Source organism: Chelonia mydas, chromosome 5 (assembly GCF_015237465.2).
Source record: "Chelonia mydas isolate rCheMyd1 chromosome 5, rCheMyd1.pri.v2, whole genome shotgun sequence".
NCBI classification, from domain to species: Eukaryota; Metazoa; Chordata; order Testudines; family Cheloniidae; genus Chelonia; species Chelonia mydas.
Window position 1 is genome coordinate 55573876 of NC_051245.2, and position 25053 is coordinate 55598928.

Consider the following 25053-nt stretch of genomic DNA (forward strand, 5'->3'; position numbering starts at 1 on the left):
TTTGAATGAGAACCAAGAATAACAAAGCCAACTAGACATTTAGAACAGCAATCATTTTAGTAGACACAAACATTTTTTAGAATGAAACACTGCCAGCTTCCCAGCACCTTTGTAAGAATGAAAAGAACAGGCAAACCAATGATGGTGCTACCATGACATGTCTTAACAGGCCAGTAGAGGGAGCTCATTAATAGGGCAATCAAACTTCCTCTCCTAGTTTCATGGCTGTGGTGCCTGAAGCTTCAATCATGTCATGTACATGGTCAAAAAAGGGTATGACATGAAACCATCAGACATCACCAAAATGAATCTTTTTAGCTGCATTTATGCAAAAGACCAACAGATAATAAGAAAATTGTAATTTTCTAGCATGGTTTTTGTGAGAACAGGAGAGACTAATGGCTAAGAGCCATATGTTCATGTGTTTTGCATGCTGTAGTCATACAGTAATACAAAATGACCTCTCGAAGATGCAGTGCCCGTTGAAAATGCCTACTGGGTCCACGGTTGTGCTGTTTCAATTTCCCAACATGTCCAGCATGCAGGATCTGTGATTTATTTGCATGTAACAAAATAAAAAATGAAAAAGAAAAAAAGAAGATAAAGGAGAGGTCTGAGGCAAGTTGGGAGGAGTCAGGGAAAAAAAAAAGAAATTTATATAGTACCCTGGGTAAGTATCTTTATGATATAGTGTAAGAGAGCAGAACTTTACAATATGTGTCATCAATTATTGCTACCTCTGGTGTATGGTACACACAGTGAATCTCCACCCTACTCCTCCTCTGTATAGCTCCTATCAGCCAGCAGTTAACACAGTTCCACTGCGTGTTCTACTGCTCGGCTTTTCCCTGGACCATTCTAGTATTTTGTCATCTGCATTTGTGACAAAGCAGCATCACTGTCCTGGTAGTATACTGCAGCATTTACTGAGCCCGGGAGCAGTTCCGACAATATAAAAGCAACATCACTCTGATATTGCAGTCCTTACCAGCAATAGCTCCAATTTAAATCAATTGGATCCAATATTTTCCTATGCCTGGATCTCCTAAAGTCTTCTGAAAATTCCTTGTCTGTTAGTCTTTGATTCCATAAAGCAATTAAGTAAATGTTCAAAGTTAAATACTACTGGTGTTTCATTGCAATTTTTGTAGTTCAAAATCAATACAAATGGCAAGTGCTTAACTTAGTACATGCTGAACTGCTTTGCTGAATAGGGGTGGAGTTAAGCATATTATTAAAAGGAAACATGTGCTTAAGTGCTTGGCTGAATCAAGGTCCTGATAAGAGACCCAATCTTAAAGTCATTACTCAAGCTTATACTCACTGTGCAAAATCCTGGCCCATTGAAGTGAATGGCAAAACTCCCATTCATTTCAATAGGATTGGGATTTCACCCATTGACTTCAAAGGGAGATTTGGCAGAATAAGGGCTGTGTGATTGGGCCTAAAGATTTTTACAGAGACTTTAGGTTAAAAGGAAAAACTTGAGGACACTCTGTACATGGAAATCTGTTAAGGGTGTGGTTTTGCTCCCATTGAAGCTGATGGTAGAACTCCCATTGACTTGGCAGAGGTGAGCTCTTTTGAAAATCTTATTCTGAGCATACAGGTATTTTAAGACCAAGCCTATGGTAATGATCTGTTGTGGTGCATAACACAAAATAATATTATGCAACATAAAATGCTCTTCTCGTTACCTGCACTGGTGCCTGCACCGGTTGTGAGGTCCCCACCCATCAGGCCACCTAGGAGTTCAAATAAAATAGTCAAAAGGATAATGGCTAAAGGTCAAACATTTTAAACAATATTAACATGTTTTCTCTCAGATGACCTGTTCCAATGCCCACTGAAGCTCCTGGACATCTTTTAATCGACTTCAGCGGGCATCGGATCAAGCCCATAATCTTAAAACTGCAAAATGCCCTTTGGAAGGTTTTACAGCTAACAATATTTGTGTCATGATGTCATGCAAACATAAAAATATGTGCAATAGCTGACACTTTCTAGAAACTGACACTTTCCAGAATCTTTTTCAAGCTGACATAGTCTAAGAAGCATCCTTATATTTTAAAAAAATCGGACTAGGTCTGATTATACTGCATTATTTGAAAAAATAATTATTTCATTGTTAATTGCATTAGAAAAGCCAAAGGTGATAATTCTGCATCGGGTTGGTGCCAGGCAATGACATATTGCAAGTAGCTCTATGAACAAATTAATGGTAAAGAATGATTGTAACACATTTGTGTAATTGTTGATTATAATATTCTTGACCCTTTCGCAGACATTCGTTCTGTAGATTTATTTATTTACTTTTTTCCTTGGGCTGGAGACCTTGTATGCTTCTTTGAACTCTGAATGTTTAAGGTTGACGTTGCTTCAGACAGACTGAGGGTTGTCTACACTACGAAATTAGGTCGAATTTATAGAAGTCGTTTTTTTAGAAATCGGTTTTATATATTCGAGTGTGTGTGTCCCCACAGAAAATGCTCTAAGTGCATTAAGTGCATTAACTCGGCGGAGTCCTTCCACAGTACCGAGGCTAGAGTCGACTTCCGGAGTGTTGCACTGTGGGTAGCTATCCCACAGTTCCTGCAGTCTCCGCTGCCCATTGGAATTCTGGGTTGAGATCCCAATGCCTGATGGGGCTAAAACATTGTCGTGGGTGGTTCTGGGTATATATCGTCAGGCCCCCGTTCCCTCCCTCCCTCCGTGAAAGCAAGGGCAGACAATCGTTTCGCGCCTTTTTTCCTGAGTTACCTGTGCAGACGCCATACCACGGCAAGCATGGAGCCCGCTCAGCTCACTGTCACCGTATGTCTCCTGGGTGCTGGCAGACGCGGTACTGCATTGCTACACTGCAGCAGCAACCCATTGCCTTGTGGCAGCAGACGGTGCAATAGGACTGGTAGCCGTCATCGTCATGTCCGAGTTGCTCCTGGTCGCCTGTGTGAGGTCGATCAGGAGCGCCTGGGCAGACATAGGTGCAGGGACTAAATTTGGAGTGACTTGATCAGGTCATTCTCTTTAGTCCTGCAGTCAGTCCTACTGAACCATCTTATGGTGAGCAGGCAGGCGATACGGATTGCTAGCAGTCCTATTGCATCATCTTCTGCCGGGCAGGCAAGAGATGAGGATGGCTAGCAGTCCTATTGTACCATCTTCTGCCGAGCAGCCATGAGATGTGGATGGCATGCAGTCCTTCTGCACCGTCTGCTGCCAGCCAAAGATGTAAAAGATAGATGGAGTGTATCAAAACAAGAAATAGACCAGATTTATTTTGTACTCATTTGCTTCCCCCCCCACCCCCGGTCTAGGGGACTCATTCCTCTAGGTCACACTGCAGTCACTCACAGAGAAGGTGCAGCGAGGTAAATCTAGCCATGTATCAATCAGAGGCCAGACCAACCTGCTTGTTCCAATAAGAACAATAACTTAGGTGCACCATTTCTTATTGGAACCCTCCGTGAATTCCTGCCCGAAATACTCCTTGATGTAAAGCCACCCCCTTTGTTGATTTTAACTCCCTGTAAGCCAACCCTGTAAGCTATGTTGTCAGTCGCCCCCCCGTGTCAGAGCAACGGCAAACAATCGTGCATCTGAGTTGAGAGTGCTCTCCAGAGCAGTCACAATGGAGCACTCTGGGATAGCTCCTGGAGGCCAATACCGTCGAATTGTGTCCACAGTACCCCAAATTCGACCCAGCAAGGCCGATTGAAGTGCTAATCCACTTGTCAGGGGTGGAGTAAGGAAATCGATTTTAAGAGCCCTTTAAGTTGAAATAAAGGGCTTCATCATGTGGATGGGTGCAGGTTTACATCGATTTAACGCTGCTAAATTCGACCTAAAGTCCTAGTGTAGACCAGGGCTGAGTGAATGATCCTAATCCCCATTTATCCTGCTCAGAGGTGACCCCGAATCATCACCAGCATGGAAAGCAACCTTTTGTTTATACACTTCAGCTTGGAGATGGCCTACCATTTACCAATCAATGAGCTTGTGAATACATACAGAATCACAAATGTTGTATTTAGCCTCTTAACTGCTGTTTAAGTAATTAGAGGCCTATTTTACTTTCGAAGATAAGGTTGCCCTGATCACACTTAATTTTTCAAGTTTATGAAAAACAGTGCAGTGGCTTTTTGCATGACACAAGTAGATGAGCTGCCTTTTTATGTAACAGCAAATTGTCTGCCTTTCATCCTTTATTGATTTCTTCATTCTTAGCCAATACTCAGATGTTTCCAGAACATTATTTTCAGGGCTTTATTTTATTTTATATATCTGGGTTAGAAACCGCGTAGGCTTTTTCTTTGATTTTTTAACACAGCAATTTTGGGCACACTATTATGACTGGTAAAAGAGAATCCTGCTTCTCTGCGTACCGTTTAAAGTGATAGAAGATGCACTGGTATTCTGATAATAAAGAACATTGAAAGAAATGGGATTTAATAGAACCTACCTGTGTTTCCTGCACTCGGAGGCCGATGTGTCACACCAGGAGACATGCTATTTCTCTGCAAAGAAGGGTGGGCCAGTGGCAAAAGGTTGGGGTTACCCAGCGAGCTGACTGGGTTATTGTATACCAAACTGTTGTGGTTGGACACTGGGATAGAAACTGGCATCTCAAAGTTGGGTGGCGGAACAGCCTGTACAAGCAAAAAAGGGAAACAAAGACAAGAATAGTACAGAAGCACAACAGTCTTCAAGTACAGTTACTCTATATTTAGTTCAAATATTTTGTAACTGGTGGTTAAAACATTAAAAAAAAACACACCCTAACAATCAAGAGAAGAATTTAAGGCACTAAGAAAGGCTTTTACAAATGGCTTTACAAATCATGATTCAATATTCCTTTCCTGCAGCTTGTACATCTCCTTTGTGAGTATTGGAAGGTTTTTTTCTCCACTTTGTTTAAAACAAAACCCCACTTCATTAGACTTCATTTTCCTTCTCTTCCATTCAGGGAAGTCATAATTGTTCATTTGTGATATCTTAATCTGGTGTCACAGATGACTGTAAGATCAAAGGTACATGATTATGATGACTTCATTTCATGGAGAAAAATGAGAAGGGATGGAATGCAAGGGAGAAAGCTTTTAGTTTCAGCATGCGTTGCTTTAGCAACCAGAATCATGTTAAAGGCACAAACAACTGAATTACTTTTTAAAAAAAGTTTTTCCTTAGTCTGGAATGGGCTTTAAAGAAACAAAGTGCTCCCCAAGGACATATCAAACCATAGTGTAAAATATACATATCCAGGATCCTTAACTGACAGTTCTTTTTTTGTAATGCCTTTTCATTATGCTTTTATCTTCATTTAAAAGTAACATCCTCTTTTTATATATATATATATATACAGTAATTTTCATCCTGAAGGATCCCTTTAAATAAAGCAAATTGGGCCAAATTATGCCTCTTATGACTCTAAACAGCGTGGAAGGAGAGAAGGTGCAGTGCCTGAGTGGCAGTGCCAAGAAGCATTTATTAGACATTTAAAAAGCACAATCTAGTGTTGCCAATTCCCATGATTTTCTCATGAGTCTTGCTTGTTTTCTTAAAGCCTAAGGTTCTGGAATTATGTGGACACGAGAGAATTCCTGTTTTTGTTTCTTAAAAAAACAACAAGTTTTCAGTCCTCTTGGTTGCAGAGAAAAACTTGAAAATGTGACCTGAGTGCACCCTAAAGGTTCAAAAACTAGAAGCAACTAAAAGGAACCCCAAATGTATTGTTTTTTAAAAATCTCATGGGTTACAAGCCAATGTCATGAGTTTGGGGGGGAGGGGGTCTGACTCAAGATCTTGGAATGCTTGGGGCTGGTAATACACACCTGGGACCTGGAGTCATTGTGATGAGAGATGTCCATAGTGCAACAATCCAGTTGTGCTGGACAGGGGATACATAGCCTTGCCCATGTCCCACCCACAAATACATCCTCTGGGGCTGGCTATTCAGTTCTGCAGGCAGTGCTAGCTCAATGCCCTGCTTTGTGTACTAGAGCAGCAGTCAAATTATGGCTGCCTTACGCTCCCTTTCCCTTGTCTCACCTCTCAGGGGAAGTATAATTCAGGCCTAAATATACAGGAATCATTTCACTTACCACTGAAATGCAGCAAGTGAATAATAGTGCTCAGCAAGATTTCAGTTCAGGGCAGGATGCAAAGGACATGTGACATGAGTACCTCCAGACTCCAGGTATAATTCAAGGTGTTAATTTTGTTCTCTAACACGGTCTGTGGCTAGCGTCCTGGCTTTAAAAAGACTGCCTCTGTCTTCTCATGCTGCCATGACAGCTGAGGGCAGCTGGGGTACTCGAGCTAACTGACCCTACATTAAGTGTCTAGGGCCAGCTGGCAGGGCATTTTCAGTGGGGAGCCCTTGACTCTGGAACTAACTTGCCCTTTGCTACAACAGAGCTGAAGTCTGTTTCCCTAACGGTCAATTTTCTGAAGAGTTTGTTCAAGGAGGTGGTTTAAGTCTGTGTGGAAGACAGAACTATTTTGAGGAATATCCTTCTTCTATTTTTAGTGGACAAGAAGCAAAACTGTATGTTTACATTCTGTATCTGGCCCCTGAATTGTACTAGATAGCTTGTATTTCATAAATAAAAAAGATAAAACAAATAAATACATACTGAAAACTATAATGGATAAATACCATTAGAGTGCTCTGCATCACATTTAGAGACAAGGTGCTTTCTGTGTGCAGCACCCTAACCTGAATTGTTATGTTAATAACCAAAACTTTGCCTACATGTATATTTTTTCCTGCAAAAGCAAGTTTACAACACACACAACACAGATTAGCATCTCAGAGAGTGTTATGACTGTAGGCCCGATTTCTTGGAAATACATAAATAGTAGGTAATTCAAAACAGTATATGAGTAGGTAGATATGTTTAGAAACACAATGGGTGAAATTCATCCCTCCTGGCACAAAGTCCAAATAACAGCGGTTTGGGAGGGGAACTCCCTAGGATGGAATCTACCCTTCACAACACAGAGGCAGGCCATTAGGCTGCAAGATTAGCCTCTCTTCCACAGATATTTCAGCCTATGTGTTGCATTCATGGCTGCTGTCTTTCCAAAATGTTTTGGCCCACGAATCCATGTCAAGGTGGATCCATTAGCTACACTTCCAGCCTACTGCTAATGAGTTGACTAGGAGCCCCCTATCCTGGCAGCATGTTTAGGAGGTGTGGCAATTCCCCTCCAGGCTCAATCTGCCCACTTCTCTAGCTCTGTAGGGTCCAAGCAACACTTAGGGGCTTACATGTGCCCTCCCCCAGTTCAGAATTTTGCCCACTGAGTATGCAGAATGATCCTGTCTGCTTCACCTTTGCTATGATGCAGACAAAGCCCACGCTGCTGATCATGCTACACAGCTAATGAGCAGTGTTCATTCCTCTTCCCCTTTTTTCCTTTCCTACCTCCTTAATCCCTACCTCTGCTCCCAATTAAAATAAGCACCCAACTAAAAATATGACTAACAACACCGTGCCAATTCTTCACCAGATTAATTTGCTCCTGCTCTTTGTCCATTTGTGTCTTTAGACTGCAAGCCCCTCAAGCCAGGGATTGTCTCTGTTCTGCACAATGGGTCCCCGATCCTGACTGCTGCTTTTACTACTGCTACTATACTACTGTACAGACTAATTATCACCGAAACATATGAGCACTGCCAAAGCAATTATTAGGTCCTCTTTTGTCCTTCTCTAAAGGCATTCTTAGATGAGCTACAGAATTCATATCCCTCATTACTGAATGTACATATTGCAGCTGGCTTAGCATGCTTTTATGTAGTTTGGATATTGTAGGGCTAGTTTAGAGCACACTTTGCATGCAGTTTGGCTACGTTAGGTTGTTTACTCGGTGCTTTTATATGCAGTTTGGCTATGTTAATGCTGGAATTTTGTTTTATTCCTTCTGCAGTCAAAATATATGGGACATAAAAAATCAGTAATGAGTTGGGTAAACTGTGGGGTCCTCCTGGGCATCAAGGCTGGCTGTATAATATTACACTGCAGAACCAATAACAACCTGCTGCAAATTTGATTCTCTGGTTCTGGCTGCCTAGAACTTCTGTTTACAGACACAAATTTTCTCGGCTGGGGTGTGCAGGACCTGGTACAGATCCCCACACCACTTCTGGTGGTGAAACAAGGGTTAGAACATTCCATGGTATCATTAGTTCAGCCTTAACTGATGTGCATCTGATATACTTCAAACATGTGGGTGACTTTTACATATTGCTCAACTTTGCCCGGTCTTCTTTCCATAATCAAATTGCGTGTTAAGTTGATGTGAAATTTCAAATGGGTGAAATCACACAACATTGAGCTAGAAATGATGGTCACAATTTCTTGTGCTAAATTTTGCTAAAGTTTTTTGTCAATTTCAACCAGGACTTACCACTACATACATTGAGAGAGAGAGATTCATAGATGCTTTCTAGTGGACTATTTCTGTCCCATATGCTTTCAGCACTCTTCTAATAACTACAAATAAATATATAATTATCATCAGATGTTTTAGAATCATATAAATACGCATCCCTGAAATATTCTGTGGAAATATTATTGGCCTTTTTCATTAAGAAGAAAAGCCAAGTTTCTTTTCATCTGCAGTATTTTTGTTTAATTACAAGTCCAGGAGCAGGCCTAACCTTTGCCTTACATTTTTCTAAGCCATGATTAAATGGTTTGACTTGTTTTCACTCCCCTTCCACCACTCCTTTTCCCACCTTTGCTCCTTTTCCCACCTTCCTGCCTGCCTTTTGTAGGCCACTTCTTCAGTTAATAGAAATTTCTGAAGCTCCACTGAATTCACTGGAACTATGCTGATTTACACCACCTGAAGATCTGGCCTTATATTTACAAATCTCTGTTATGGATTAGCTATGAACTCCATCAGGCCTATTAGACATTGGCTTTCACTGGGAGGGATGGCGCTTCCCACTGCACAAAGGGAGACTGTCCGCTGCTATTTTGTTTCAGAGGATATATCTCCTGCATGCTGGTCCTGCTCTGCAGACCAGTGTGGAGGGTGAGAATTGAGCCATTTGTGGAGAGGGAGTGTCCCTCGTGTGCATAGAGGGAGCCATCCTTGGGCTTGTAGGACTGCAACTGTGTCAGATCTTTGTATAGTGTGTGCACTGGAGGAGTGGGACACCTTGAGGGTCTTCCTCCTGAGCATCCACATCAGGGCATGTCAGAATCCTGCCATATACATAATCATGGTAACACCTGCGATTCTATAGTGCCTTTCCTCAGAGCATCTCAAAGCCATTTCACAAAAACTAATAAACTGCATCTTTGGGAGGTATGTAAGTTATATTATATCCAAAATGCAGTTTAGGAAACTACAGTAGAAAGAAGTTAAGCCAAAGAAATAGTCAATGGCAGAGCTGGGACTATAATGCAGGAGGAGAGCTGGTGGTAAAATTTTTCTTCAGCGTTTTGAATTTTGATGAAAAAAATAGACAACGTTTTTGTGACACTTTTGTGAGAAAATTTCGTCCTGTGTTTTTACCTGCACTAGTGAGGATTTCTCTTGGTCACTGTTGCCTACTCTTGTAAAGAGTTAAAAAGCTGCCAGGATCGATGCCCAGTCAAGAGTAAATTTTTTAGGATTGCAAAACTTTAAACAGTTACAGAGATATGGTGCTTTGGAATAACAAAACCAAGTGGCACATGAGCTCACAGCCTCTCGAGGAGCATGTGAAACTCAGTTCTGTACATGAGGAATGAATTACTTGAGGGATTTTGGTTTCTGGAATCAAATCCCATTTGATCAAGGCCTCTGTCACCTGGGGATTTGATCAACCGGTATCCATCATCTGAAAGTGGAAAGGAACTGCAGTAGGCAGGATTTTTACCAGGTAAAGGACTAGAGATCTGAGTTAATAACTGACTCAATAAAGCCATCACTTTACCAAAAAGATCTGTGTCAAGTCTTTTAGCAAAATCATGGTGGCAATTTCAAAGCTCTCTTGCTGACAAATAGAATTAGACAGAGGAGAGGAAGTAGGAAGGTGGGGGAGGAGGGAAGGAAATATAAGTGTATATGTATTCAATTAAATGTTGCATACACATGTTAAGCATTTTTAACAATGTGTTCTAAATGAATATTTGTCCAATTTAAAGCTATTCCAAAGATTTTCCAAAATATGGTTTTACCAGAGACACCAGAACAGCTCATTCAAGTTTTCCTTAACTCATATGAAAAATTCTTTATCCAAGAATTTGTTTCCAACTGAAACAATATTTAAGCTCTGAAAGAAGAATCAGAAAATTCTTAAGGACAAACGTCTCTCCAGTTTGGACATCAGCTTTTGCATGTGCTTGAGGGACATAAAAAGCTCTTTGTATCCAGCCTTCCAATTTGCATGTACACATTTAGGTTTTGCACATGTAAGATGGCTGCATGCTCACTTCTGGAGGTGCAATCAACAGAATGTGCAAACACTAATGTGCAAATTCAGATGCTTGCTTGAAACTGGCTAAAAACGTGGCTGTACATGAAGATAAATACTCTTTTATTCTGTTTATATAGCTTGCTTCTCTTTCCTATACAAGGTATGTTGGATTTAATCAAGGATTTCGGAGCTTTTGTCAGTTTGTATCACAAATGTAATGTTATTAAACAGTTACAATACTTACTTTTTTCTGTATGTGTGTACAAACAAAATAGCACATGCAGAGTTATTTCTCTTACGTATCTGGCAAGGCATCTGACTGATTGTTAGAAATTTTGACTTGGTTAAAACAAAATTTAGCTCATGTTAAAGCATTAAAAGAAATGCTGATGAGGTCAAAGCAAATCCTCTGATAAAGCTGTAAAATCACCCCAGCACACAAACATGTCTGAATCCTACCATTAGGCTCTCATGCAGGCTGTTTCTCTGCAGCGAGCAATTAGCTGTAACCCTTCAGTGCTGTAACTGAATTTAGCATTGAGGCTTAAGAACTGAAGTGACATGTACAAAATGCATTAGCTACTATATATAAAAGAATTTCAGTTCTACATAATTTTTTCTATATCACCACAGAAAGTATTCTGTGGGTTTGTTAGCCTATCCACAAAGAAAGATTTCCATCGTTATTTTCTAGATATAATTTGGGCAAGTGGTGTGGTAAACAGTTCTGTAAATCAAGTGAATATAATGTATATATGTATATTTCACTTCCTTCCGTAGGTTTCACCTATAGGAGGTTTTGACTATGTGTCAAATGAAGAAAATTCAAGAGAAAAAAGATGTTTGTGATTTTTTTCTATTTGATTCTATGGGAGGGCCATTAAAGCCAGTTTCGAGCTTAAATGCTCTCAATAAGAATTCAGAACTGAAAGGGTTAAGGTATGTTACTGCAGCAATCAGCAGACAGCCATCTAACCTTTGGTACTTACAGGTATTTTATGGCTCTTGATCATATTATCAAATTCTTCATTAATTTTTTTGTATTTTTCTTCAGTGCGTGGGGTGAGAGCGTAAGAGGAGTCAGGATCGGGGCTTTCACAGCCTTTGTTTTCTTTCTTGTTCAATGCCTGCCAGGTTCAGAGAAATATCAAAAAGTAAAAAAAAAATGAAAGGAGCTCAGAGTACTTACACACAATCTTTGCCTGCTGATCATTAGATCAATATCTTCATTAAGTTTCCTGTACTTGTCCTCAGACTCAGGGCTGTGACCTACTGAATCGTCTGCATCGGGGTCTGGACTGTCACAGCCATTAAGTCCTTTCTTTCTCAATGTCTGAAATACATAATTTGGAAAGTTCAAACCTTGACACAGGCTGCAAGAGAGATTCAGGGGTGTTACAGTGCTGCAAACTGCCCCGTGGTTGGAGACTGCTACATTTGACATTAGGCAAAGAAAGTGAATACAGATCTGCCAGGTCAACGCTATTGGGCCCCCCTTGCCAGTGGCAAACGGGCGACCATTCTGACCTCTTCCTTCTGAAATCAGAATCAGTCAATAAACTATGGAAGTAAGCAATCTGATAAAGTGTCTTGTGCTACAATACATACTTCGCACTGTAACTGATCATGTTTAAGATGTTCAATGTGCAATTAGTTTCAACACATAACATATTTATAGATTTCAAATGTATAACTAGAGACATCAAAACAAGAATACATTTAAATTGGAGTATTGCAATGTTTCCCTCCCCACACCCCCAACCCCAAAAAGGAACAGAAGGAAGAAATACAAACTTTGCACACAGATTTAAAAATCTATGCTCTTGACAGAAGAAGGAAGAGCATTTAAATGAAATCCTTGATTTGAATTTTACATAAAGGATGACACTTATGGTGCTCTGCCACTCCTTACTCTTGATAGGACAAAGGGGAAGAGGACATTGCTTATGCTGCTCTGATTAAGAGCTACTAGGCATTGTGTTTGCTTTTTGTTGACTCTAATTACAGTGCTACTGATATGAAGTGTTGAAATTTAATATACAGGGAAATACACTGTTAAAAAAGATGCTGACTGAAAAGTCAAAACATATGAGTTTAAGGTTCAGCAGCTCCAGCAACCTTCATAACTCTGAACATCATCAACGAGCTAAGTAATGGTGACAAAAACCATCAAAGATTACACAACCGAGTCAGCAACTAACAATTTAGCATGAACGCCTTGCCTCAAATATTTTTTGTTAATTGGTCGACCTGGATGGATCATAAGGGAAGAGTCTCTTGCCAGATTAAATTGAAAATATTTCAGAACCAGACCCATGTGAACTGCAAAAGCAAGAATACACAAAACCAACCTTCATAGGTTTGCTCAGATTTTGCTTCAACAGTCCCTAGAGCAAAAGGTTTTCAAAAGTCTTCCATTTGGATACCCACAAACATTACCAGGCAGCTACTTGTGGTGCATTTTGCGTTTAAGCCTGTTCTTTGGCAGAGAGGGAGAAGGAGAGGCACCTGGTATTCTCATGTCGCTAACTGGCTGAGCTTGACCCATGTGATCAGGAAAGGCAGCTTACTGCAGAAACAACTGTTTTCTTTGGTTTCTCAGAGTGCCTTCATCTTACTTGAGCTCTCTGTCCAGCTGGAATAGTCAGAATCCCCTAGGTCTTTTTGACTATGGCAGTGACCTGGTGCATTATTGCCTTTTGTATTTCCCTCAGCTACTAGAATTAATCATTATTTTATATTTTGGTTCTCATAATAATTATATCCCAGTCTTAGAAGGTCTTGTTGCATTTTAGCAGAGACCTACAGCCATTTCCAGCTCCATCAAACCAGCAACTTATCATTGACAAGAAGCTGAGCCATGCCAATGGCAAGGCAAAGGACTGACTAAAAACTGAAATGTTTGTTGTTTGCTGTATTTAATATAAATAACTAGAGACATTAAGGGTGAAATTCTCCTTTCTGAGTGGAATAGTGAGTCTTGACTCTGCTCGTCATATAAAACAGGAATTCTCTATAATGTGCAACGTACTAGTGACGAGATCCACTATAAGGATCTTAGGATAGAATTTTTTGCACCAAATGTGAAATTCAGCTCTCTATGCACATTGCACAAAGCCTAAATGAACAGATTTCGGGTCTGATTCAAAGCCCACATAAGTCGAAAAGATTCCCATTGACTTCAAGGGACTTGGGATCAGGTTCTTTGTGCAAGGGGTGGGACAAGATTCCACCCTTACCACACAAGCAGCCTTTGGGAATATAATCCAATCCTCCCCAGCTAGAAAAATGTTCACTACCTCTCTGTGCCCCTGTTGTGGGGTTTCATGTGATCGAATGTGTGCTCAGACTAGTGTCCCCTCGCCAACTCACCCTCAATGCCCTCTTCATGCTGGCTTACTCAAAGCTGGCATGGTGCTCATGTTCATGGTGAGTAGAAATACTCTACTTCCTTCCCATCGCCTACTCCAAATGCAAAAATACAGCGGGTAAGGGAAGAGTGGGGTCACTGGCGTAGAGAGTCTTTCACCAGTCTTTGCCAAGGGAGTGGATTCCAGCCTAATATCGTAATTTCAATTTTTTCATAATATAAAATAAAAAACATTTAGAAAAAACATTAACGTTTGAAAGGAGGCACAGTGCATGAAGGTTATTGTATCCATAACAACTGACTCAAAAATGGTGGCCACAAATTCTCACCAATGCTCACTTGACGCACACGTTTTTGTATAATGGGTTGGACAAAGATCATCAAACTCTTCTGGCCTCTAGTCCCCACAAATTAAACTTTAGTTTTTTATAAAGGGCTAAATCCTGTCCTGTGATGTGAAAGAACTAGACAGGATTGCAACCTAGCCCGCTAGGCTGGAGCTCTGGCTGACAGGGCCACTAGAGGCCCATAGCCACAAGAAAGCTGCTTCTGATGGCTTGCAGTGCTCCCATTATGGACTCTTTCTGTGTAAGGACTTAAACCCTCATACAAGCAAGACTCCCTGAATGGTCAAACTTAGAACCTACTCATTCCCAATCCTGTGATAGATTCTGGAAGGAGCCCCCCACAGTGTTCCTTATCTGATACTCCCATTACCAACCAGGACTACCCATCCAGTTGTCATTCTGGTAAATTACATTGAGCTGTCAGAAAAAACAACAACCTGAGTGCTCTCCATTTTCCCTCCCTTTCCAGTATGTGGCTATGGGAAACCTTCAAGCTATCAGCAACAAGTAGTTGGAACCCCCTTCTGCTCCTAATGGCTATGTACTCTACTTGCAGAGGTAGACCATAATCAGTTGTAATGCTTTCATATTTTGAACTGTCCTATTGAAACAGCCATTTCAAAAAGGCCAATTACATTTATGGAGGCCCTGGAAAGAACAAGACACACATATTTAAACCATGTGCTAGATTCATCGGAACATCTATTGCAACAGAAGCATTAAAGTTAGGAAATGTATAGTGAAGTCAGCCTTCACTCAGTCCTCTTGCTCATATACATGTTGATGAAATTTTTGATACCATATGACTTTTGATGCAATCATGTAATGAAAGACATTAGTGAAATGATAAGCACAAAGAGAAAGGGTTAAGGTTGCTATGGGAACTGTCCATCCCAATTCCCCAACGTCTGTGCAACTAAAATCTCAAATTTTATGTTCCATTTATGTAGGGTTTGGGGTTTTTTGCATTCAATAATGAACAGAAACAAGTATGCTGGCACTAATGCATTTTAATTGTATGTTTCGGAGAATAAGATAGCACATTGTTACTCTTACTGTCACCTAATCTGCTCCAGACAAACGACTTTATACAAACCCCCAAAATGGAAAATTTCTCACCTTTGTGGTATAAATTATAAAATGCTTGTGTGGTTTAAGGTCTCTTTGAAACAAGCTACAGAGCTATGCAAATATAGCTGTATTTCAATAACCACACATTAAACTTTTACTATGTTATTTTCACCTACGTGCCAAAGACAAACCATTGTCTAGTCTTTTACGTACATCCTCTGTCCTCTTCTTTTAAACTAATGCATACGAGCATTCTTTTCATAGCAATACACCAACCACCTACGCTTGGAACTGCCTCCCACTTCCGTGTGCCAAGTGATTACCCCCTCCTCCTCCGCATACCTATTTTAATCACACTTTTTGTGGAACCAAATAATATGGTGAACCTTGCCAATAGTATCTGTTCTTCTTGGCTTTTGAACTACCAACTGCCGTCAGGTCAACATGCACATTGGATTGTTAGCTCCTCAGGGCAGGGGATTTCTACATGTTTGTAATGTAATGTGGACCCTGTTCTATTCTATTCAGGTTCTTGTAATGTGCCAATCAAATAAACAAGGGCTATCCAACCAAAATGAAGCATGGTGTTTTGACACATCACAGGCACGGCAGAATTATTTTGTTTTCCTGTGCCAGGCTATATAATTTAGTCACTGGCCCATGTTGTGGGTGATGAAGAGTCACAAAGGCCCAGGGGAACTCCGGAAGGGTCTGTGTTCTAGGAAACAAATCCTCATCCAGGTCCATGGAGTGCAGGGGAATCTACACGTTTAGGACGGTGCAGCTTATTCATTCCAGTTGGTGGTAGAGCTACATCTTGTAACAGGGGGTGGTGGACTGGAGAGCAAGCTTGCCCTGCATTTCCCCAGCAGTGGTGGTTCCTGTCCCGCAGGCCTGGGCCTGGCTCCCCACTTTGGGCATTGTGACCTGGTACATGGGTTGAAGAGCCAACCAGATTTGGCCTGACCATCCTTCTGTTATGAATCAGGGAAACTGGATCAAGCTTGAATGAGTGGTGTTGTGACATGGATCATGGATCGCTTAAGGGATTGACTCGCTCTCCAGCCCTGTGTGAAAATTCATGTCATACACCTCCTCTTGCCAATTGCATAATATGCATGTAATGATGCCACACATCTAAAGGCTGCTGGAAGGGGGTGGGGGCAGTTGCCCACCCTGCTGCCCTTATTAGCTCCACCACTGCTTCCAGTGTGTCTGCCCCACTTTGAGCCAGAAAGGTCTGTCTGTCTGTCATAGAAGGCTGCCTCCTCCTTGCTCTCTTAGGGAAAATTTGTGCCTCTGGGAGCCCTCGGAGGGAGCAGTCTGCTCTGCATCCTGCATGCAGGGACTGCTATTGTGCGTGGCCTTTCTATGGGGGATGCATGATAGGGAAGGCTCCTTGTGCCTTGTACACTTGAGCAGGGGCCAGACACAATCCACTCCTCATTGTTCAATTTCATCCACTCGTAAAAACACTTTTTAAATTTGGTATTGGTTTAAATTAAGCAGAGCAATTTTGGGCTTATGAAAAAAATAGAAAACAGATATATCAGATTCATGGATCTCATCTTAACAAACCTCAACCATGTATCTTTCTGGATTATCCAACAAGCAAACAAAAACAGACCACATGAGGAGATTGTCATAAACCTTTATATTATTTCTGCTAAATCATGTCCATATACACTATGCATAGACAAACAAAGTTCATGTTTATTTCATAGTGCATCCAAAATGTTTCTATTCTCAATTATTATATTTGTAAATTATTTTTATATCAATTTTAAATCTGAATTATTCCTGAGATTTTAAGGAACATATTTCCTTATCCTTCAAGCTTAATTTGAGTTTTCAAGCTGAGCTCTTGCCATACAATAAAAGGTTGTAAAAAAAATTTACCAGGCAATTGGCTTAGAATTCTTACACTAACTCTCAATTGACAAGATCACATTTCCCAGGCTTTGACAGAACACACAGATAACAACATCCTTGGGTTCTGCTAGGGTCTGAGTTTAGTCACCCAGGAATTCATCTGGGGCCACTGAAACTGGAGAAAGAGAATGTGAGAGGGAGGGAGGGAGAGAGAGAGCACATCAAGTGATCTGAAAACATGCAAGTTGGCTTCTCACTCTGTCAGAGCTCAGCAGTTTACAATCTGACACGAGGCTACATCACTAGCCATCAGCAATTTTACTCATCCTAGATATCCACACCTGTCAGCGACTCTGCACCTGTTGTCTAATTTGGCAAAGGCCAAATGACAACAGCCAATCGCAACTGCCTGTGCTGCAACATGGCCATAGATGGCTTTTTCTGTCGTGTCTCTGCTGATTGGGGCTGCTAATCTCCCTGTATTTCAGTGGTCTGCTTTTTGTACTTGTAATATTGTCACGATTTTCAGCTCTTATCTGGGTAAAGGGTATAAAAATATAACTGTTACACTTTGTGTATATGCTCCCCTAGTATACCAGCTCTCAATACATTTCAATTTTTTGTCCAAATCTAGATCCACATCGGACAAGACTTTTATTTTTAAGTCTCCATTCTCAAAACAAACAAACAAAAACCAGGTTCCACTTACCATAATACAGCACTAGATCCAAACTTACTATTTCCAGAGTATGCTATATAGGGGCGATAAAAACTACTATATGTATTTTCAGACAACATGGATATTCTTTAAATAAGGAATGTATATATTCAGGCTATGGAGCAATTAAATCTATGCTGTAAAGATTTATTGCTATCATTATGCTATTGTTTTAACTGGGATCACAGCATTTCATTGAACTGCTACCAATCTGACAACAGCCAATATAAATGATATTTCAGCTTTTTTATATTTGTATTCTTTGACAATTTAATCTCAAACACAATTAATTTTTAGATGTTAGTAACCAATTTTTTTCAGTGAAATAAACATAATTTTGAAAACACTGCCTAAAAATGAAGTGCACTTTCAAAACCAGCTCCACTGTGAAAATATAGTGCCAAGAATAGTGTGCAGAGAAGGAGTAATCAGGGGGCATTTGTGTTTCAAGGACTGAATAGTGACCACTGCATGCAATATGTCCACCTGGAGACCCACACAGCCAAATGCTAAGCTTCACTTTAGAAAGCTCTTCACAGCTACCGTGACAGGGTTTGTAGAGGAGCATCTCTGCAAGTTTTGGGGGAAGACAGAATAAGGGAGAAAAACCTCCACACCCACATTCCAAATCTGTCCCACCTCTCCCCCCCACTTTTTTTGGCATGTCCTTATGTACAATGTCCAGCCAGAATTTACCCCATACATCTATGTTACATGTGCTTCAGTTCAGTGACAAAAATTCACACAACAAAGTAGTGATAAATACTTAGTCTCCAATTCATTACTGCCCTAAAGTGGGTTTAAAAGGCAGCATTCCATTCTCCTGGGGAATACTCCCAACATAAGCTGGCTCTCCAGTTGGCACAGAGCTTGCAAACGGCTCTCTGTGGCCTCCCACAGAGCCCCAGACATAGCGGATGTGCCAGGAGAATAGCTATGCTCTCTGGTTATTCTTGATTGCTCATAGCCCTTTACACCAGGGACCAGGGAAACCCCTGGCCAGGTTCTGAATACTGGGAGGCAGGAAGGTGGCTTTAAGCTACCTTTGCCCCTCACTGCCCTTGTGCAATCTCAGCCTTCTATTCTTTTCACCCTTATTCTAAGTAATACCAGCTGCTATACAGCACCTGTCAAATGTCTCAAGGTAAAAATTCATTAAAAATGCCTAATTTTGTGTAAACTTAATCTAGTTTGTGGTTATAATGAGGAGCAGAGTTCTCCATGGTTAGCCCTATTTGAAATAGAAGAGGCTATTGTGATTTTTGTTAAGTTTTACTGCAATGACAGCAAGAATATATGAATGGAAAGTAAAACATTACAGTTGTTCAGCAGAATCAGCTCAGCTTTGTTATGGACTATGAGGCCATTACAAAATAAACACTGATTGTTACACTCCCTCTCCCCCTTTTTCTGTCTCTCTGTCTATAATCCTTCTTCAACCTCAACCTGGAGCAGCCCTAGCAACATTTTCACCTGTGTCTAAATTAGGAGAAGAGGGAAGCGTGAGGCTGGATTCTGATCTCATTTACATGGGGGTATATCTGGAGCAACTGTACTGAGATCAGTGAAGTTACTCCAAATTTACATAAGTATAACAGAAAGTCTATTACATCTGTATTACTAACTCTTCACATGTATAATACCTTAAATTTGTAGGCCTAATTATAAATTACCATAGAAAAGTTAACTATTTCATTCAAAGACAACTGCTGGTTTTTCATGACATAAACTGCAACATTTAATACACAATTCCACATGAAAGATACTGGGAAAATCTGAAAAACCAAACCACATATTTCAAAAAAGAACATTTGTGAATGAGAACTTATTTGCATCAAGAATTATAGATGCTATGAATTGCATTTTGCATGTATGTATTACCTATCATTCCAAAGGATCCTACAGTGCTTCTAAGAATTGTATGTATAGGGATTGCATCACCATCCATTAAAATGCAACCACCTCTGGGGTAGAAATATCATGGTAATCCTGTGTAAGAAAGAACCAACCGTCTATTTTCAGGACAGGAAATGATGTATAACTGAAATTGTAGGATAGATTATAATCACTGGAAATTAAATTTTCCTTAGACTGTGGGGCAAACAAAAGTGCCATGGAATTTTTGATGATTACAACATTTTGGTTATGCATTTTATCCAAAAGACAGTACCTCCAGTAGCAGTGTGCTGGGGAACTGGTGCAGTACTGACTCAGCGGTGAAAATGCCACCCACTGAGACACCAACACCACTTCCTGCAGCACCTGGGTTTTCCTTGGAGGTCTTGCATGAAAATAACAAATGTATCAATGTTAGAACAGATTTCTCTTTTGAAGAATTTGCGAATTTATGTTACAGTGGATCAAATTACAGAGTATTAAATAACGAGGTTATCGATATGACAAGCAGCAAACACCTCTGAATAGCTGTGTCTTTCAAATGCAAAGGAAAACTGCCATTTATTTTTATAATTGTATAATTGCTTCACCCAGCTGTAAAATGTACAAATCAATATTTTTTTAAAACAATGATTTGTTACAAATGAAAGGCTTAATCCCTTAAAAAGAATCCATATGGGAGGTCTCTTTGCAGAATCCAGGCCTTAGTTACCAAAGAAATACGAAGCCACCAACTTGCCAGTTTGCTGATAGAGTCAAGTTCTGACCTCAGGATACACACAAGCATATCCCATTCATTTCAGTGTGTGCATATACATACCTGCGGGGAGAATTTGGTCCACAGCTTTTGACTGTGGAAGCATTTAGCAGATGGCTGAGAAAAGAGAGAGACTTTCATAGCTGTTTTAAGATCTATTATCTATTAAGATTTTTCAGTTAATTTAATAACGTACATTAAACACACTTCACACAAATGTTTCTAGTACATAATAGAACTTATCTTTAAACAGCTATTAAAGTCTCTAGACCATGACATGCATTCATCTGCTCACTAGCACTGCTTCCATTACAACCAATGAGCCAGATCATACACTCTCATGGAAAATCCCACAGGAGACATGCAATACAGCTGGAAACTCTGCAAGTTGAAACTCGGAAGATTCTTAACTAAACGTTCATTAAGTGGGGAGGGAGTAGGGGTTGTTGGCCTCTGTAGGGAGATGGGGTACAGCTCTCCGACTACTCGGTTATCCTAGAGATCCAGTCCCCTTCACACTACTCCCCTCCTGCAGCACGACTCCTTCAGAAGACATACTGCTCCTGCCAGTCTGCTCTCACCTAGGTCACAACCACTCTCCAAGGGGATGTGTCAGCAAAAAGAAAGAACCCATGGCTAGATTTTGAAAAATCCTCTTGGCCAGAAGCTTTCATATACAAGAGCCATCTACTGCTGCAGAATCTGTCTGTTTCTAGGTCTTATGTATACAATCATAAGCTTCTAAGCTGGAAGGAGAGGTGGTCTAGTGGTTAGGGGCTAATCTAGCCCTCAGAAACCCTGGGTTCTATCTGCCATGGATTTTGTTTGTGAACTTGGCCAAGTCACTTAGAGCTAGATTCACAAAAGGACTTAGGTGCTTCAATCCCAGAATCAGGCCCCACTGGGGTTCACAAAATCCCCATTTAACTGCTGCTGAATCCTGTCGGTGCCTAAGCTCACTTGGTACTAAGTTGTTGCCTACGTTTCTGCCTCTGCGTACACACTGCTGCTTCTCTCAGCCGCAGTGCGATGCATGAACTGGTGGAAGATAGGCATTCCTCTGCCTGCCTCTCCTGTGGCACCCGAGCTGGTACTTATGCTTAGAGGCCATTTATTGGCTCTGGCCCCATATGTGAACTCATGCAAAACAGCGGGGGAGGGAGAGAAGGAGGCAAAGCTCGCTGCCCTCGTAACTGTCATCCCAGTGCTTCAGGCACTCACGCAGGATGTGGGAGATCCTAGTTCAAGTCCCTCCTCTGCCTGTGGGCAATAAGAGATTTGAACAGGATCTACCATCTCTCAGGTGAGTACAGTACCCACTGGGCTATGGAACATTCTGACTAAGGGCGGGATAGACCCTAAGTCTCTCTTGTTGAACCTGTTCCGCTCTGGCTAAATAATTTAAAAAGTCATTGGAGAGGTGGGACTGAATCCTGGGTCTCCCAGGTAGATGCCCTACTCACCAGTCTACAGAGTCATTCTCCTGCTTATTTTTGCTCTCTCACTGTGGCCAAACGACTCTTAGTTAACCCACAGCGCAAAAGTGTCAACAGAAGCGACTGAGGGAGCCCCTATTTCAGAATATTCCATAGCCCAGTGGTTAGGTTTTTCATGTAAGAGGGGGCACAGCCCTGTTCAATCCCTTTCCCCTCCTCCCCTGGAGAAGGGACTTGAACAAAGAGTCTTCCACTTCCCAGGTGAATACCTGAATCACTGGGCTAAAAGTTAGGAGTGTGCTACCACCTCTCCCCTCCAGCTTCTTAAAAAAACACGGTAGGTGCCTAACTCCAAGAGGGTTTGCAGCTGAGAATCCAGAGCCTGGATCTCCCATTGGCTATTTTAGGCAAGGAGCCGCCTAGGTGCTGGCTTTTGTGAATCCCATTCTAAAGTGCCTATCTCTCTCCCACTTGTCGTATAAGGAGCCTCGATGCCTAAATCAGGCTTTGTGAATCCCAGTGATCTTCTACGTGTCTAAAAGTTAGGCATGGCGACGCTCAGTATTATCATGCCTATATTCTTTACCGAACCCAGCCCTTAGCCTCTGGGTCCCTCCTCCCCCGCCAGTCCCCATCTCTTAAAAATATAGATAATAGCACTTCCCTACTGCACAAGTGTGTTGTGAGGATGAATACATTTAAAAGATTGTGAGATAGGAAGATACTATGGAAATGTGGGCCATATAAGTATCTCAGATGGACAGATTCTCAACACAAGCTGGGCATAGGCTCATGCAATAGTGACTTGCTAAATCTGCAGCAAGACAGCTACAGTGCTGCTAATGCTCATGGCTTTGTTAAGCAGATGCTGGATAAATTTAACAAGACATTGGTTGTGTTCACTATGGTTATGCAGAAGACTGTAGGCAGCAAATAAACTGTCAAGAACCTGGTCAACTTCATGCTATTACTCCTACTTTGGAAAAGAGAGCAGCAGCAGCGGCAGACTCGGGACCTACTCACAGGGAGCAGGTTAGAGAAATATTTAACGCTGCCCCTCCCCACACTGAAAGTCAGGCAGCCCATTTCCCTGTGGAACTTTTCATTCGAACTTGCTTCGTCTCCACTGCAGGAGAAGGGGAAGTGAAGACTGTAAACAGAGGGGGAGCGGCAGATCCTAGACTTTTTGGATGGAAATGAAATTTGTGGGAGGGGCAGAGAGGTTGGTAGTGTTTCATTAAAGTCCAAAGCCAGGTGCATCTTACCCTCATTTGAGTTACAGTGCAAAAAGTTATCATAGGTCCAGTAGCGAATCCTTTATAGGTTCCGCTGTCAGCCTGATTTTACTTCCAGAAAGCAAACTCTTTACCACTGATGCACTTCAAATCAGAACTGTCACATCTTGTTATCTGCAGGGGGCCTGACAGTTCAAGGGTTCTGCTAATGAAGCCAATTAGGTGGAACCCCCTATACCTGCCAATATTTGAAAGCTATTAATGGAGACATCTGGAGAGAGAAAAATAGGAACACACCTTTTAACTCTTTTGAACTACACTGGAATAGGAGAGATTTTTAGAAGGACAGCATGGGAAAAGGATCAATGCTTTGCTGAAAAAACAAGGACTGTCTTTCCTAAATTGGCATTTAGTCTGTCTGACACACACCCAAGAGCTTAAGCTAACAACTAACAGCTATAAAGAGCTGTACGCCCCCTCCTCCTCCCAAGTCCCTTGCTGAAAGGAAGAGACTTATGCCAGGAAAGAAGGACTGACCCCTAAAATGGAGCAACATGGTCCAAAGGATTAAGTCCTGGTTTTTAGGTTTATAAGACCTGGATTCTGTGCTTGCCTTTGGTTAAATCACCTCACTTGCTTCATCTACAAAATAATATTTTCCTACCTTTGTAAAATGCTTTCAATTCTATCAATAAAAAACACTAAGTCTCACTATGTAATTGAGAGAATTATCATTCAAAAGTTAATATTAATATATGTGGGATAAGAGGAAATTTAGAAAGCAAATCTCTTTTTATATATGCTGCAAAAATACAATTCAAATGCTAAAGCATATATTTATTATAGCCATTGGAGACAAAATCACAAAGATGCCACTTTATTACATCAGTTTGAACATGCAAGAACTATGTAATAACCAACTTAGATTACAACAGTTAAAGTATAAACTGAGCGTTTTTACATTTTATCACGTTATATCCCTGATCCTATTGTAGTAAACTATACATATTTTAAACTCAGCACACTCCATTAGTAATTGCTTGTCTGTCAAGATTTTGATCTCTTTTGAGTCAATCTATAGCAGCTGTGTGTTGTTTAAAATACTCATATTGACTCTTCTATAATTTGCTTCCTTTGAACAGTCTGTGTGCTATAATGTTGGATCAAAGAAATAAACGTATACTTTAACAACCCAAAGTAAAGTGCATGCACATTTTTATAACAGTGCACTATAAAACGTAATTATAGTTGTCTATAGATCACACAGGATGATATAAATAAATGGGTTTGAGATTTTTTTTAATGCAAGCATATCCAATACATCAAAGATTTTTCCCCTTATCGCCAGTCCCTATAGTGCAAAGACATTAACAAACCATTCAGAATAAAGATGGTACAACCTCTTTTACTAGTATATTTACTTCTTCATTAATTGCTGACTATATATAAAAACCATCATATGGAAACTAACGATGGAAAACAAAATGATCCCATCAGGCTGGGGTTCTAAAATAGAACATCTAGCAAATGTTGATTCATCTGCAGGCCCCCCTGCCCCTCTTTTTTAACAAAAGGTGTTTTTTATTCAAAGAAAAATGAATATTTTATACATAAACATCAGTTATAGTTAATTGTTTACCACAAACATTAATTCACAATTGGTCACTGAGCTTATGATTATTAAAAATGTGGCATAACAAAGCAAACATGTTTGAGGTTTTACATGGCTGTAAATTTGATAAACTTACATTAGTTTCATTTTTGTTTTATGTATGCCGTATCACAAGCATCTAGAGGCCTCTCTGAATGCGAGGCAAATGGAGTCCAATCAATATCAGCTACATAATACATAAAGGATGGATGCACATTTTATAGCATAGAAATAAATAATTAATTGAAATCTATTTACTGTAACAAAGAAGAAATGTCAGCAT

At 40.7% G+C, this 25053-nt stretch overlaps 1 protein-coding gene across 39 annotated transcripts in view; it reads right to left on the reverse strand.

The window, feature by feature from the left end:
* Positions 1–25053, reverse strand: part of MEF2C (myocyte enhancer factor 2C) — a 158465-nt gene that overhangs the window by 32717 nt on the left and 100695 nt on the right. For 32 of the 39 annotated variants that reach the window (XM_043546642.1, XM_043546623.1, XM_043546621.1 and 29 more), the window contains 3 exons: positions 11607–11750; positions 4463–4649; positions 1698–1745 (listed from right to left, as the gene is read on the reverse strand). In XM_043546642.1, coding sequence (XP_043402577.1) covers positions 1698–1745; positions 4463–4649; positions 11607–11750 — 379 coding nt within the window. Of the gene's footprint in view, positions 1–1697; positions 1746–4462; positions 4650–11406; positions 11545–11606; positions 11751–25053 lie in introns of all 39 variants that reach the window. The other 7 variants (XM_043546626.1, XM_043546625.1, XM_043546631.1 and 4 more) reach the window with 1 other exon arrangement.